At 40.0% G+C, this 15,642-nt stretch overlaps 1 protein-coding gene across 6 annotated transcripts in view; it reads right to left on the bottom strand.

Annotated features, from left to right (window-relative positions):
- The window catches only part of UNC79 (unc-79 subunit of NALCN channel complex), a 109,489-nt gene that overhangs the window by 77,249 nt on the left and 16,598 nt on the right, over positions 1-15,642 (bottom strand). For all 6 annotated transcript variants that reach the window (XR_013182873.1, XM_077180640.1, XM_077180641.1 and 3 more), the window contains exons 5-14: positions 14,422-14,514; positions 13,081-13,136; positions 12,339-12,468; positions 10,747-10,811; positions 8,867-8,955; positions 7,647-7,687; positions 6,391-6,419; positions 5,096-5,322; positions 3,473-3,644; positions 898-1,128 (exon numbers count right to left, since the gene is read on the bottom strand). Coding sequence is in view for 5 of the 6 variants with exons in the window: in XM_077180640.1 (XP_077036755.1) it covers positions 898-1,128; positions 3,473-3,644; positions 5,096-5,322; positions 6,391-6,419; positions 7,647-7,687; positions 8,867-8,955; positions 10,747-10,811; positions 12,339-12,468; positions 13,081-13,136; positions 14,422-14,514 (1,133 nt within the window). In the remaining variant the exon portion in view is untranslated. The remainder of the gene's footprint in view (positions 1-897; positions 1,129-3,472; positions 3,645-5,095; positions 5,323-6,390; positions 6,420-7,646; positions 7,688-8,866; positions 8,956-10,746; positions 10,812-12,338; positions 12,469-13,080; positions 13,137-14,421; positions 14,515-15,642) is intronic.

Here is a 15,642-nt window from a genome sequence, read left to right as displayed (position 1 = left end):
TTACTGAGTAAAACATGTCCATGCTGGTCTGCAAATGTACAGCAAATCCCATACATTACATTATGAAAAACCTACAATGCACAGTTCATGTGATGGTGTCATACATCACACAAAGTCTTTATGTCTCTTCCAAGTCTAGCTACTTAATTTTAGGAGACAAGCCCAACATGTCCTCTGGACATTTTACATGAGAGTCTCAGAAAAAGAAAGTCTTACAAAAGCATGATTAAGTGGTGAGTTCTGCTCCATAACTAATGGACAGGAAGAATGACTCTTTTTAGAAGAGGCTGCACCAATGGTTACACTTAGGCACCCTGGATAACCTTCCAGGTAAATCTGTCTCTCCATCAGCAACAAGGCAAACTTGTCAGACTGGGATCTTAACTGAGTCACTCAAATTAGGTTTCTGAAGTTAGCATCAAATTCCCAGAGTTCCCTTCAGTTACAACTGTGTGATTTCAAAAACCTTAATTCACTGCTGCAGAGATGAAGTATGCAAAGAGCAAAGAAACATCACTAAAGGACAGGCTTATATCTGGGAGTAGGCAAATGATACCTTTTAGCAAAGACAAGTTCAGGTACTTCAGCACCATAAAAACGTGCGGGTATCAAAAATGTAGCTTCCAATACCTATAATATTATAATACCTATACAATACAATATCTTTCAATACCTATAATATTATTCCAACCTGCCTTCACATCAGTGTAAATAATGCCTACTTTCTAACACAGTAAAACTAAAAATGCTGTGAAAAGGAAAAATTCCCAATTTCCACTGCTCCCTCTACCACTGAGATTTCTTTGTGCTGTCAGAGCTGGAAAAAAAAAAGGCAATTTCACTTAAGACCTTAATCTCTGTAGCAAATAAGGGAGCCTTCAGATAAATTGTTCTTACCCTGGCAAACTCCATTGGCTTGGGCAGGAGGCACATAACCATGACATCAAACCGGACATCACAAACAGTCTTCAGCCACTTGGTAACAAACTGGGGCTTCAGTTTCTCAACCAGGCTACCCACTTCATCATCCATCATGTAAGCTGTAGAGTGAAACCACTGGAACACCATGCTGACCAGCCTTGCTAAACTCTCTGTGGGTGTGTTCTCACTGGGAGTGCAAAGGCTCACCTGGAAGAGAGAAACACAAACCAACTTTCATTTCTAGAATTAAAGGGGGGAAATTTTTGGTCTACTAGATTTTGCATATTCTCAGAGTTATGAGGATGCAGATTACATATGAGACAAATGAAATGATCAGTTTTAAATAGAGGTTGGTAGAGGACAATTGACAAAATATTTCCTAACCAGAAAATAACAATAAAATGGGAAAAAAAAACAGGCACTGAATTTTTTGTTTACTTTCAACACTGAAAAAAATCAGTATAGAGTGCTTTGACAAACTTTTTGGTTTGAACTTTAAAATTACTTTTAATTTCAGAAGGTACTGTAAATCTAGTAAAATATATGCTATACATACACACACATATATAAGACATACCAGATAAAAAGACAAGTCAAATCAAGAACTTCAAAAATTCTGAAAGAAAATGCCTACCTAATGTAATAAGTGATCTTTACTTTGCAAAAAGACTTCAATCTTGAATTTTTGTCCTCATTTGGGGCATGAATATGAGTTTTAAGTCCTCAGAAATTCCCACATAATGATTAACATTCTTCACCCCTTCTCCAAACTCTTTAAAAATGACACCTGGACTGTAAAGCTGTCACAAATCTGAGACCAAGTTTCTACCCCAGTTCACAGGCCAGAACACTGCAAAGCCCTTAATTACCTAATATTTGAGCTCTTGGCACCCTCTGGGTACAGGAGACAAAGTTTCAAATCAGGTTGCTGAACTGAATGCAAAGAATGGATGACAGGAGAATTGAGAAGCTCCTTTAGCCACCAAACAGCTATTCATTGTCATTTCCTAGTGAAAACTGCACCCTAAGCACTTGGCAACCTGAAACTGGTGACCACTGCCTGGCAGTGAGTGAACAACAGAGCAATGTTTGTGTCACATCTGGAGAAAAAAATGACAGCCCTCCTTCCCAGAGAAACCAGAACCCATTTAAAAAATGTTCTTCCTCCATGATTTTTCTTGAGATCTTGCCAATTCAAAGTACAGTCTTTTACTTCATTGCAGGTTGAAGTTAAGGTGTTGGCTTCCTTGTGCTTGTCTCAGGTGAGCATTAACTCAAAGGCAGTATCAGCTGGCAGCCTTTTTAAAAGGAACTCTTGACCCCTTATCCAGTTTCTGAATGAAAGATAGTAATTTTATGGAGGAAAACAGCAACCCAAGAGTCTCACAACCTGTGTGATCATCTCTGTCAATACCCAGAAAGCTCAAGAGATTTTACAAGAATAGAATGGAGACAGTGAGTTCTTCCTCCTTACCACAGAAAGGTACACTTTGAATGTCAGGGATGAGGCATGTACAGTGAAACACAACCTCCTCTGTTTGCACTTAATTCTACTTCTGGAAATACAGACCTTCAGTCTTTACAAAACATCCTTTAATACAGAATAGATGCACATGGCACAAAAAAAAATATATATATAGATGTCTTTATATATAGATGTCTTTCATTCTGAAACAACGTTAAACAACAAAACCCACAAGATGTCAGCAAAATATAAAGTTTATTCATGTAGTTCCTTGAAACTGCAGAGCAGCTCTTTTGGCACCATGGAACTCCACACCTACCACTCTGCCATCCAGAGATCCTATCTCTGTTTACACAATGGATGAGGGGTCCTGCTATTTGCCCACATGTCACTGGGTGAAGAGAGAGCCTGAGAGGAAAGGTGACTTGAAAAGAGCCTGAGAAAAAGAATTCTTCTTAAGGAGAACTGCAGAATGCAGTTTCTGAGGATCTATGAGGCTGCAGCCTGGCCTGCTCATGACCTAGCCAGGAGCAGCCCTGCTGTTTTGGAATAATCTCTGGTAGCTGCTGTAGGGGTAGAACCCAAGGCTTCATTCTGTCATCCCACAGCAGGTGAATGGAGTAGACTGACTGACACAACTTGATCAAGCTGACTGAAGGAAGGAACAACATCCCACTGAGAATCCTCCTGCCTATTCAGAGGTAAGAGAGAAAGCTCTGCTCCCAGGAAGTGATGTTGAAAACCGGAAGGGGAAAAATAGATTTTTAGAGGACTGCCTTTTAAAATTAAAAAAAATGGCACTCACCAGGGGGCACTTGTGAACAGAAGCAAACAAAAGTCAATTAAAAACCTGAGAGTGAATAATTCTTTTATATACTTTGTAGCAGACTCAGAGGCAGTCAGCAGCTCCACCCAAGCTAGTTATGAAATCTCCAAGTCTGACAGCTTCACAGGACAAATTCTTGCTTACAATTCAGAATGTCTCCAACTAAAGCCAAGAAGTGTGGGAAAAAATAGAGGCAAAACAGACTTCAGAAAGTAAAGGGGAGGCAACCACGAAGAGAGAAGAAAGCAAGAATTTCTTACCAAGAACCATATTCCAAACTGGCTCAGGAGGCGTTGGTCATGCTTGTCATCATCTTTATTATCAAAGTCTGTGTTGTCCAGGGAGTGATGGGAAGAGGAGAGGCCCATCTGCCTCCTTCTGTTGAGCTCATGCTCCCTCTGCTCTGCATGAAACTCTGCTTCTTTCAGCAAGCTATAAAACAAGCCTGTGGTCAGTGAATGCACCTTCCCTGCAGTGGATACAGGTATCTAATCAAGAGTAACTAGACATTTAGCCATATGATGTCATCACTTTCCTGAAACAAAATAACATCAAATCCTAGGATTCCAGGCTGACTTTCTCATCAGGACAACACTCACAGAATCACAGAATAACAAAGTTGGAAGAGACCTCCAAGATCATCAAGTCCAACCTGTGCCCTAACACCTCAACTAGACTATAGCACCAAGTGCCAGTCCAGTTGTTTTTTAAACACATCCAGAGATGGTGATTCTACCACCTCCCTGGGAAGAGCATTCCAATACTTTATTATTCTTTCAGTGAAAAGTTTTTTCCTAATATCCTATTAGGAATATTTATTATCTTATTTTTCCTAATAACCAATATCTTCCCTGATGTAGCTTGAGACTCTGTCCTCTTGCTCTGTCAGTTGCTGCCTGGTGGAAGATACCAACCCCCATCTGTCTACAACCTCCCTTCAGGAGGTTGTAGAGAGCAATAAGGTCACCTCTAAGCCTCCTCCAGGCTAAACAACCCCAGTTCCTTCAAATGTTCCTCACAGGGTTTGTGTTCCCAGCCCCTCACCAGCCTTGTTGCCCTCCTCTGGACGTGCTCAAGCATCTTAACGTCCTTCCCAAACTGAGGGGCCCAGAACTGGACACAGCACTCAAGATGTGGTCTCACCAGTGCCAAGTACAGGGGAAGAATGACCTCCCTGCTCCTGCTGGCCATACAATTCCTTGCCATTGTACTTATTGGCCACCAAGGCACACTGCTGGCTCATATTTAGCCAGCTGTTGACCAGCACCCCCAGGTCCCTTTCCGCCTGAACACTGTCCAGCCACAGTGTCCCCAGCTGAGCCACTCTCTGCTAAAGCAGCAGGAGTTCAGTGTCTACTCCCCAATTATCCCAGTGAAACTAAAATCCACCTGTGCACAAGATCTGCAGGCAATATGGACACAAGGCCTAGTCCTGCTCACGTACCCACAGCTCACATTACCTGATGACAGCCTCCACAGTGCACATGAGCTGCAATATGGGCACCAAGGCCTGGTTCTGCCTCGCGTACCCATGGCTCACAGTACCTGATGACAGCCTCCAGAGTGCACATGAGCTGCAATATGGACACCAAGGCCTGATCCTGCTCACATGTCCTTGGCTCACAGTACCTGATGACAGCCTCCACAGTGCACATGAGCTGCAATATGGGCACCAAGGCCTGATCCTGCCTCGCGTACCCATGGCTCACAGTACCTGATGACAGCCTCCACAGTGCACATGAGCTGCAATATGGGCACCAAGGCCTGGTCCTGCTCACATGTCCATGGCTCACAGTACCTGATGACAGCCTCCACAGTGCACATGAGCTGCAATATGGACACCAAGGCCTGGTCCTGCCTCGCGTACCCATGGCTCACAGTACCTGATGACAGCCTCCACGGTGCACACGAGCTCCTCGGCGCCGCACTCGCGGGTGTTGATGGGGGGCGGTGAGGTCTGGTACAGGTGGGTCTCTGCGGCCGCCCCCAGCTCGCTGTGGTGGTTGGAGTGGCACCTCTTGCAGTAGCGCACGGGCCGGTTGCCGTGGCGGCCGCAGCAGCCCGCCGAGAAGCACGTGACGACTGCTCTTCGGACGTGGGAGCTGCAGTTCTGGAAAATAAAAAAGGGTTTGTCAGGCCACAGGTTATCGGGAAATGGAACTGAAAGCAGGGATGAGAGCCAGGGAGCTGGCTCAAGCATTGGCAATTTCCAAAATCACTCTGTCTAAGCACAACTGCGTGCAACCTCCTGATGCCAAACATCACTGACCTTCCAGAAAGACAAGCTCAGGACTAAATGCTAAGTGTGGACTTAAATGTCACAGTTGCTCCTCTTCTGAAACACCAAACTGACATTTAAATCATCAACCTCAACGTCCTGACTTAGAGCAATCTCTAAATTTTACAGTAGTTCTCTTAACACCTGCTTATGCTTCAGAATGTCTTTTTAAGTTACAGGTAGCAACAGGTAGATCCTTAGGAGTGCAAAAAAAGTGGTGCCACCAAGCCACAGTTTATGCTATGTAAGAATCTGCCTTATCATAGGAAACTGTACAAGCCTTTGAAATCAGCACCTGAAATTTCTGCCACCTAGTAATCCAGCCCAACAGAGAAACTTTCTTTGCCACCTGAGAACTGGAATATGTTATACACTGTATCCTTTGCTATAAAAGTCTTATCAAAACACATTAGCTGATATGTACTGCGAGCAGATTCTTTTTGTCAGCAACCTTTTCAGAGCCAAGCATAAAGATTTTCAGTCCATGTATTTTTAAAAATACACATTTTACAGTTTGATTTTTGCCCAATTTATGATCAATCCAAGACTTTGAGGACATGAGAAGATACATAAACACTTAAATTTAAAATTCGTCTCTTGTTCTATCCTCTTCATAAAGCAGAGTTATAGAATACAAACAGAGCTCAACTGCATAATTGGATTGCTTTACTAATTGCCACTTAAACTAAAACCTACAACTCAAATCAAGATTGTCAGTTTTAACAAAAAGAAACCTGCTGCTGATGAATTATTTCCATCCACCAATAAATGCATTCATGGATAAATTTGTAAATTTGTGAAATTTTGGAATGGTACAAAGAAGAACGCACTATACAGCGATGGAATGACATTACACACAACATCAAATCATGCCCCATCACACAAATGGCTGAATCTTACCTTCTTCTGACATATAGCAGAAATTTCAGCTGTAAGGGGAAGGCATACAAAACATGAACACAAAGTGACGACCTTTGTGGTTTACTATGGCAGCCAAGGGAAAATGGACATCCTGCAAGGAAGTCTCTGGGCTAAACTTGTGATTCCAGGTACTACTGAAACCCCTAAGCCTGCAGAAGCGAGGACACTATACACTTAGGCCTGTGGCTATTTCTACTTTGAAATACATTAACAGCCTTGGTGCATTAAGTGTGGTGGGCTCTGCAACCCCTCCTCCTTCTGCTTATGCTGCTGCCTCACAGGCAGACTTGTAAAAGCACACCTTGCACACACAACTGTGGCATGCTGCAGGAGACATGGCTCAGGTGGGCCTACACTACTTGTGAAAGCTCTTGGCATAAGAGTAGTGAATATGGATGAACAATGCCAAAACAGACACTATGTCTGGCCCATAATTTCAGAGTGAAATGTTTGCAGATTCAACCTGTAAGCAGTAGCTATTTGATCTGTTGCCCTGGCAACATATGATTCAGTAAGTTTAAGGGGCTGATTAAGAAGATGTGCTTCCCTTAAGTAAATAAAACATTCTTTATCTGGGTAACATTTCAACTAAAAGCAGACAGCAAGAAAATCTCAACTGCTTAAGAATTTTCAGTTTGCAAAGCAAAGAGAGAAGCAGTGTCTTCATTCTATCCCTGGAAGGGTTATTTCAGATAATATGCTGACTAGTCTGTCAACACACTTTGTCTGCATTCTAGTAGATAACAAAATATCAGGTTTTCTCACTGGCCAAAGGACAATAATTGGATCAATGACTGGACCATCAAAAAATATTTTATGTCCTTTTCTGAGATCCTTTGCAGTCTTTGTTACAGATTTTCAGCAGCTTTTAGGGCTTTCAAATCAGACCCAGGTTACTGGAAGAACTAGCCCCATTTTTTGGACAGCACTGTAGGACACAAGTACTTTTTAAAAACTTGTCTCCAATTGTGAATGCATCAAGATTTGAAAATCTGTTCACTTGTTTCTGTTTCCTCACACATAAAGAGTTGCATAGTATTTCAGATAGAGGATTAGTCAATTCTTCATAGTACTTTAAGGACATTAAGCAGCATTAAGTACAAACTACTTTAAATAAAAAAAACCCAACACTTTTGAACAGAATGCAGCAGTTCAAGTAATACAGTATGGAGAAATATCAGCATACCTTTGTACAATTATGATCAGTTTGTACCTACCCTTAAAATATCTCTTACCTTGTGGCAGAAGAACATCAATCAACCATTCACTGTGATCCCTGTAAAAATGTATATATAATTAGCTTTCTTTTTATACATATATATATATATATATATATATATATATATATATACACGGATTTATTTTTGTACAGAGGAAATTTAGATAAATCAATGTGGTTGGAATGCCATTATTCTGAAGCTGCTTTTTTTAAATGTAATTTTATAAATTGCAGACTGCTTTACATAACATCTCTTGGTTGTGCTGTCTTACCATAAATTACCACTTTGATGATGTTGGTCACCATGTTCAAGGTTTTCAAAATTACTTTTGAGACCTAAATTTATCAAATTAAAAGAGAGTGTCCTCTGAAAGTCTGACAGATAAGAAATGGTAGTGAAGAATAGCAGATGAATGTAGAAAAGAAACCAAAGTACCAGTACTGTTTTCTCTGTGTGTCCTTAGAAGCTATGCTTCTACCAAATTCAATTACTTTTTCCTGCAGTTTTAACTCAATGATGATTTAAAAACCTAAGGTGAGATGTAATTGCTTTTCCCACAGCCAGTGTGATTTAAAGTTATCTGAAACTGAGGAGAAAAACACTCTTTAGGCTCTGAACTACCTGTAAACTTGTCCATTTGAAGTAAGGACTGGCACTGACTGGAAGTATCAGTAGATTTTGTATATTAATGCAAACCAAAGTAGCAATTTAAAGGTAAAAAAGACAACCAAAAATGGAAACAAAGTGAGGTTATTTTATTTCATGGTACATTCCTTCCAAGTACTGGCCAATCCTGGATCAATTTCTTTGATCTCTGCTGCTTCATGGTATATCTTAGAGACTAATCTGAAATACATGTTACAAAACATTAGTGAAAGCTCTGTAAAAGAACTTTCACTGGAATGTTTGGTTTTAAATGACAACTAATGGATGAGGACAAAAATGTTCCATAAGCATAAACTGGTTCATTAATGAGGTTTCCCTATAATAGTCAATGCATCCCACAGTATCTATTCTTTCACAGATCTCAAATTAAAAGCTCTGTTTAAAGGTAGGTGCAAATACTGATCATGTAAATATCTGTAATCCTTATTCATATTGAGTGGCAGTGTGCTCCACATATTTCAACAGATTTACCTATATGAATTATATGCAAATCATACTCCAAAAAAGCAAACCTCCAGAGTTATAGAGTCTGACAGTATTTATCAATTTCCAGCTTTTGGTTTACCTACCCTGCAATTCTTTGGCTGCATTCTTCACAAAGATATAGGGGAGGTGGCTTATCACCCAAAGCCACAGACAGGGATGGGTCAATGCACATCTGAAACACGGAGAAGGAAAAGGATTAACATCTCTGTTCATTGAAGCTTGCTGAAAAACTTCAACATGTTAATGCTAGGACATAAAATGTAACACAGCTTTGATATGTGTTAAGAGTATTCAGTAATGAAAGAAAATAGCATGTGGTGTACAAGATCTCAAACTATTTCTAACAAAGATAGGGATGTGAGAGCCTGCAAAAATATAGGACATATTGCAGTACCAATATTATCACTTTCTGAAAGACAAGTACGTTTTGTTATATACTCACATCACATATTCACTATACACTGCTACTATTTTGTCCTCAAAGAGACAGCACTTAGAGGATCCATTGTTTAGGACAAGGTAATGGACAAGGTAATGGAAAGGTCTAGATTTTTCTATCTCAAAAATGCCTCTTCCAGCAAAATCTAATTTTCAGTCGTCACAGTTTTCAAGTATAGAGCACAACTGCAGTGACAGAACAAAGACTCACAGTTCCCTTGGCAACATAGGTCCAGACTTTGTCTTGCATTAGCTTTTATCTTCCACATAAGTCAATTACAGAAAATAGTTACAGTTAACAGCCAGTTCCATCCTCATTTGTTCAAGTGTTTTGTACTACAAAGGAAACACTGAACAGTAGTATGCGTACACTACATCTTAACCACTCTGATCACTCTTATTCCATTGGAGTGCAAAACTGTAAATAAAGACAAATATCTCTTTGACTGTTTCTCATCTTTGTTAACCAAATCATCAATTTAGGCTGCATTTTTCTGAGTGATGACTGATCAAAACTGGTTCCGTCAAAATTTGGTTAACAGTATCACTCAAAAATATTCATGTGCTTTATCTGCAAAGCTCTAAACTGTACTTTTTTAATATTTTGCTCTATTGTATTATTAGCCTGGAACTAGTGACCACTACAACATGAAGCACCTTTCAGTATTTTTCCTGTGAGAAAGGAATCATTGAGAATGATTGGAGTGGGCAGGAAGGTGGTCCCTTGCAGGACTCTTGAGATAAGTGCCATCACTATGTCCTAGCACAGCCTGTGGGAAAGGCTCACTGCAGAACTCTTTGACTAAAGAAATTATATTAGTATACAAATCAATGCCAGGAAAATTGATTGTACCTACATATTTAACTGGATACAAATTAATTAATCAGTACACCTAACTGCAGTATGTTCTGGACTTGGGCTGCTGTTCTTGCCTCTGCTACTAAATTGTTCTGTGAGCCTGGTCAAAGCTTTTTCATTTTTACTATGCCTATAAACAGTAAAGAAACAATTTACCTTCCTCAAAGAGAGCTGCAAAAAAGGTAAGTAAAGCTTTGTTGCTATTTGCTTTAGGACACATTCCAAGCAAAGGATCATAACCAGAGTAGGTGTATTGTATGAGCTCAATCAAAATACCAAGGTGAACATGTACCTACAGAACTGAAGTAATGTTTCCTGTATACAGTAATATTTGTGCACATATTTATATACATTTATGTGTGTGTCTAGGAAAACATTTACATGGATTAGCCAGGAGCCAGCTTAGAATTCTATAAAGTACTCTACAACCATCACCATGTTTAATTCCAAGATCTCCTACTGTAGTTGCAGGAAAAACCTCATTCCGCTTTAGGCAGCCAAAGAACATATTCCCAAAGGTGTGGCCCCTTGGTGCCAACAGGCTTTGCTGCTCCCCAAGCACCTGCTTTTGGTCACCTGCACACCACCACAGCTCATGGCTGGGGTGGGAGTACAACCTCCCCTGTCCCAGAGCGCTGGGTTTGGCCCCTAAAGCAACAGCAGTACCTTCACAGCGGGTTTGTTAATCGCATTATGGCATTCAATGTGCTGGCAGTGAATAGGATTCCAGGCTGCAAAACCAAAACATGGCTGATTAATAAATGAGAAGAGATATTTATATTCTTTCTGTCTAGCAGTTTCAATTGAGAACAAGAGCCTCTTGTACTAAGTACTTTACAAATATGAGTATGATACAAATAGCCATTCCTCATGAAGCTTAATAATTACAATAAACAATCTTGAATATACCTGCCTCCTGACTTATTTATAATATAATTAAATGAACCATGGATCCAGTGAGAAAATGGAAAAAGACACAGACATTCCTTTTGCAGACTCTTCTTGATCTCACCAGCATCTTGAAATAATTAACTATCCTGCCACTCCAGGAGCAAGATGGTAGGAGTAGCTGAGTAAATTCAGTTACTTTCCCAGACAAAATGAAAATACAGCTGGGACAAAGGAAAAATAGTCCAGTGACAGAAGGAGCCTTGGCTGTGTAATGACAAGAAGTAAACAACAAAGGGATGCTCAAATGGCATCACTTGGATGCTCTACAGGATGCCCCCAGGTCAAAATACCATGTAACTGCAGATAATACTCATCCCATTCTGGGATATATTAACAAAAAACTTAGAAATAAGGGAAAAAGCCCAGTCTATCCAGTACTAGTAACAGTTCAAAAAGAATACTATCATGATTAGTTTACAGACCTGCTTGCGTGGAAAAAGTGATGCAGAGCAGTACATGAAGAATTTTTTTTCTAAATAGTCAAGAAAATTTATCAACCCTTCAATGGAAGGCTTTAGAACAGGTCAGACAAACTTCTACTGGGAACATTAAGGCTGCACTTGAGTTGGTCTAGGGGTCTTCTAAGGTTTCTTCCAATCCTTGATTTTCATAATTTAAAATGTCACATTCTGGTCCAGAAATTTTAAAAGTGAACAAAATTTATGTCATATGACAGAGATTATTTGAAAAAGGTTGAGACAGACAAGCAGGAAAAGCAATGAGTTGCAGCTGGACAGTCACCCCTGTAGCAGCACTATCCCATCAGTATCTCTGGGGAGTCTGGCAGACAGAGGACTTTGTACCATGAACCTACTCCAGCTGCACTCCTGACTGTCCCCCATTTTCATCCTATAACCTTGAGAATTTATCCATTGTACTAACTGCACCTGACATCACATGACTTTTTTTGACAGTAACAGCCAGATAAGAAGTCTTAGCAACAACAGCACTGTTAGCAGCTGACACAACAAAAGCAACCAAAGCAATAATTGAAAGAAACATAAACCAGAACTGTTGGGAGGCCCAGGCAGCAGTTTCACAGACTATTTGTTACAAACATGATATTTATTTCTTCTCCTATTCAGGTTTAGTTAATATTGTGATGAAGACAACATATTTACTAGCCATTATCTGAGTTTCTATTTTTCATTACATGTTTTGAAAATGCAGATAAATGGATATCGCATATTGTTATGAATGTACAATTTATCAAACAAAAAGCATCAAATACATCATAGAACTGTAAAAATGTGACTTTAACACTTCTCATTATTTATTTTGGCCTGTACAAAACCAGCTGCACTGACCTGTGTACTGAAGTCCTCTGTACTCACTGATTGCCCCAGGGGGTTTTAAATTGGGCCAATAGTGAAATAACATTTGTACTGCTGGAGGTTTAACTTGAGATGGTCCATAGGCTATTACATATAGCAAATCCTAAGGAAAGACATGTACAAAATGTTCATTTTTGCAAGGGAACACATCGCAATTCAATATATTGCACTTCTGTTCAAAGACAGCTGAACACACAAAATTAACACATTTCATGCCCTAAGAAACTTCCTTTGTATGCTCTTAGAGACAGATTAGATGACCAACTTGAATGCTTCTGAGTTTGATCCGAGCATGCAACAGCAACCACCCATCCCACAGTGCACTAACAGAGCAAAATGAATTCTCTGTCTAGTCATGGAGCAAAGAGGTGAGATACAGATAAATAAACCAGATTCAGAGCAGACTCAGACAACAATACTCACAAAAGTCCAGTCCCACATGAATTGAGAAGCCTGCTCATTATTAAAATTTCCACTCACTGGAGCCACAACCACATAGTACTTAGGAAACAGAGCTGGTTTCTATAAAACATGGAACTGCCTCTGTAAACTAAAAATTAGAGGGACCTTCCTCTCCATAATCCAGAGGGAGGACTGGATATAAAGATCATTTACAATTTCTTGGCATACAGTCAGTTCAATTTCCAAGCCATCTGGTTCTTATTACTACCCAAGCACAGTCATTTCCACAATGTATATATGATCATAAACTTACTTTCCATACTTCTTGCTTATATTTCATGAGACATTCCAATAATTGGCAGTGATACACTGAGAGAGAAAAGACAGTATAGACTTAACATGGACATGGAAACTACAGAAGTTACATAATCAGCTGATTGGCTTTGCTTTGTCCATCCAGAACTCTATGCCTCATTCAAATATTTTTTATTTTAAAGGGCTTGCTAAAGAATCAATGCTCCAAGAGACATCACAAAATATAAGAAACTGAATATTAGTAACTTCTTTCTGTCAAGAAATTCAGGAAGATGATTACCATGAGGGTACAGCTTTTTGCACAGCAATGGAGACCTTTTTCAAACACATCCAGTTGAAAAATACCTGCTGATTCACTAGAACTTTGTCCCTCTGTCACAGTGTAAATGGGTATCTTGTCATTCATCTTGAGGCAGCAATGGAAGTCACATGTAACAATATATTATTCCCACATATCAAGAGGCTATAGGAGCCACTCTGTATCAAACAAACATGAGAGCCAAGTGAACTACTTTACATGTCTGACTTCCCAAAAATCACAGGGCCACTTGTTCTCTGACAGTTTCAACACAGAAATCACAAAAAAAAACAAAGACAGAACATTTAATGAAAGAAAACCTGACTTCTGCAAGCAGCTTTTAGAAATCGTGTTCTGCTTTTATTTACTTGTGTGAACCAAGTTAGGATGATGTGACACTCCTCACACAATGCAGTGTGGGGCTCCTCCACACACACCATCTACCCATTCACATAAGACAGGAGATATTTGACAGCTGATGATTATGCAATGTAACAGCTCACTGGGGTTAAATATTGTTTCAATTTGGTTATGAGATCGCAATCGTTTAACAGGGACTGCCTCACTTTTTTTTAGATACTCCTAATTACATTTAATTTCATTATGGTTCCATTAAGCCTGCAGCCAGCATTACCTGTCTTCTTTAGTAAAACAGCACCAGTTGTGAATTCAGTGATATTTGAATCATAGTATAAGACAGTTACTATGAATTTCTGTAGTCAAGGTAAGTGGTATTTCTCTCGAACACTGACATTATATATATCAGCACTATATTCTCATGTCAAACGTGAGTAGATCAGGGTCTCCAATCCTGGACCAAATCCTATTTCTCCATCACAAAGAGATCTCTTATCTACATAAGGATTATTACCAGCATGATGCTCAGAAATCTCAGTTTTGACTAAAATAAATAATTTTCATCCTGTGCTGGAAAACGACACAGTTTTTCCCCATAATGAAAATTTTTCTGATGGCATTTGACAATACTTCCTGACTGACAGCTTCAGAATGAATGATACCATGTTGCATGTTTACACATACCTGGGTTTGATGTGTACTGCATTGCAATCATCAGCATTGATGATGCAGACAGATTGACATGTGCTGGAACACCTTCTCGTTTTGAAGATCCCACTTAAATAAAAAGGAAAAAATAAATAAATTTTCTATTGTAATAGGAAAATCAGGTGAGAATAGCATGTAACTGATTCCAACTCATGCAGATAAAATTCCTAAGGTGCCATGTCATGAAAACCAAAAAAAAAAAAAAAAAAAAGTGGAAGAGAAAGATGCCTAGGTATTGATTCACAGAGCACACACCTGGTTTTCCAGATCAGTGCAACTTCATCCCTAAACTGCATCAACCAGTTGCCTTCTCAGGCTCTCTCCTTCAGAACCCACAAATTAAATAATATCACTTGTACATGTCAAAATAACATCACTTGTGCAGCCAAGTGCACCTAGGCCTTGGACTGTAGGAAGGGTGAAGAGGAACTGGAGGGTGAAATGGAAAGCCTGCTGTTGAGGCTGAGGAAGGGCTGGGGCTGGTGATAGCTGCTGGTGCAGGGCACAGATTGCTCCTCAGGGAGCATCTGCTGAGAGCTCAAGTTCTAGCTGCAGACCAGAAACATCAGTCCCATGGTTATGTGAACTGGGCTGAGATAATGCTGAACAGCAGCACTTGACTCTCTTTTACCTCAGGATCTTTCACCTCACACAGGAAGTGGCTTGAGTTCCTCCTGGTCTCCCATGAAGTGGTTACTATTAAATGGTATACATCTGGAAAAACCCTGCAGAACTTTTACATGGCAACATGGCCTTGAAGGCAAGCTCCTACACAGAGATGTCACAAGTATCTTTCCACCCTCTCAGCACTTCCCCAAGCCTGGCTGCCAGGACCCAAATACCAAGCATTTGGGATAGAAGCACAGAACTGTAGCTACCAGCTCAGCGAGCTGTTTTCATCCCTCCCATCTGGCTTTCCAACTGCTTAGACAATCTCTTGCATCCTCCCTTTTGGTTTGAATCAGAACTAAAGGCTAAGGGAAGGAAAGGTTCTGCACTTGCCTTGCAAAGGAGCATATAATTCCCAGCAGGGAAAGACAAGGAGACTAATTAAAAGAACACTCAAATAGAAATGATGGGGAGAAGAGAAAATGGAGAATTTCTCCCTTTCTGCTCTCCACATGACCCAACATTACCATTACATTCACTGCACTTAATTCATTTATTTTTTAATGTTATCCACACAAATAACTGCCC

Source organism: Agelaius phoeniceus, chromosome 6 (genome assembly GCF_051311805.1).
Source record: "Agelaius phoeniceus isolate bAgePho1 chromosome 6, bAgePho1.hap1, whole genome shotgun sequence".
Taxonomy (NCBI): Eukaryota; Metazoa; Chordata; class Aves; order Passeriformes; family Icteridae; genus Agelaius; species Agelaius phoeniceus.
The sequence above is the reverse complement of the archived record's forward strand: the minus strand, read 5'-3'. Positions and strand labels throughout refer to the sequence as shown.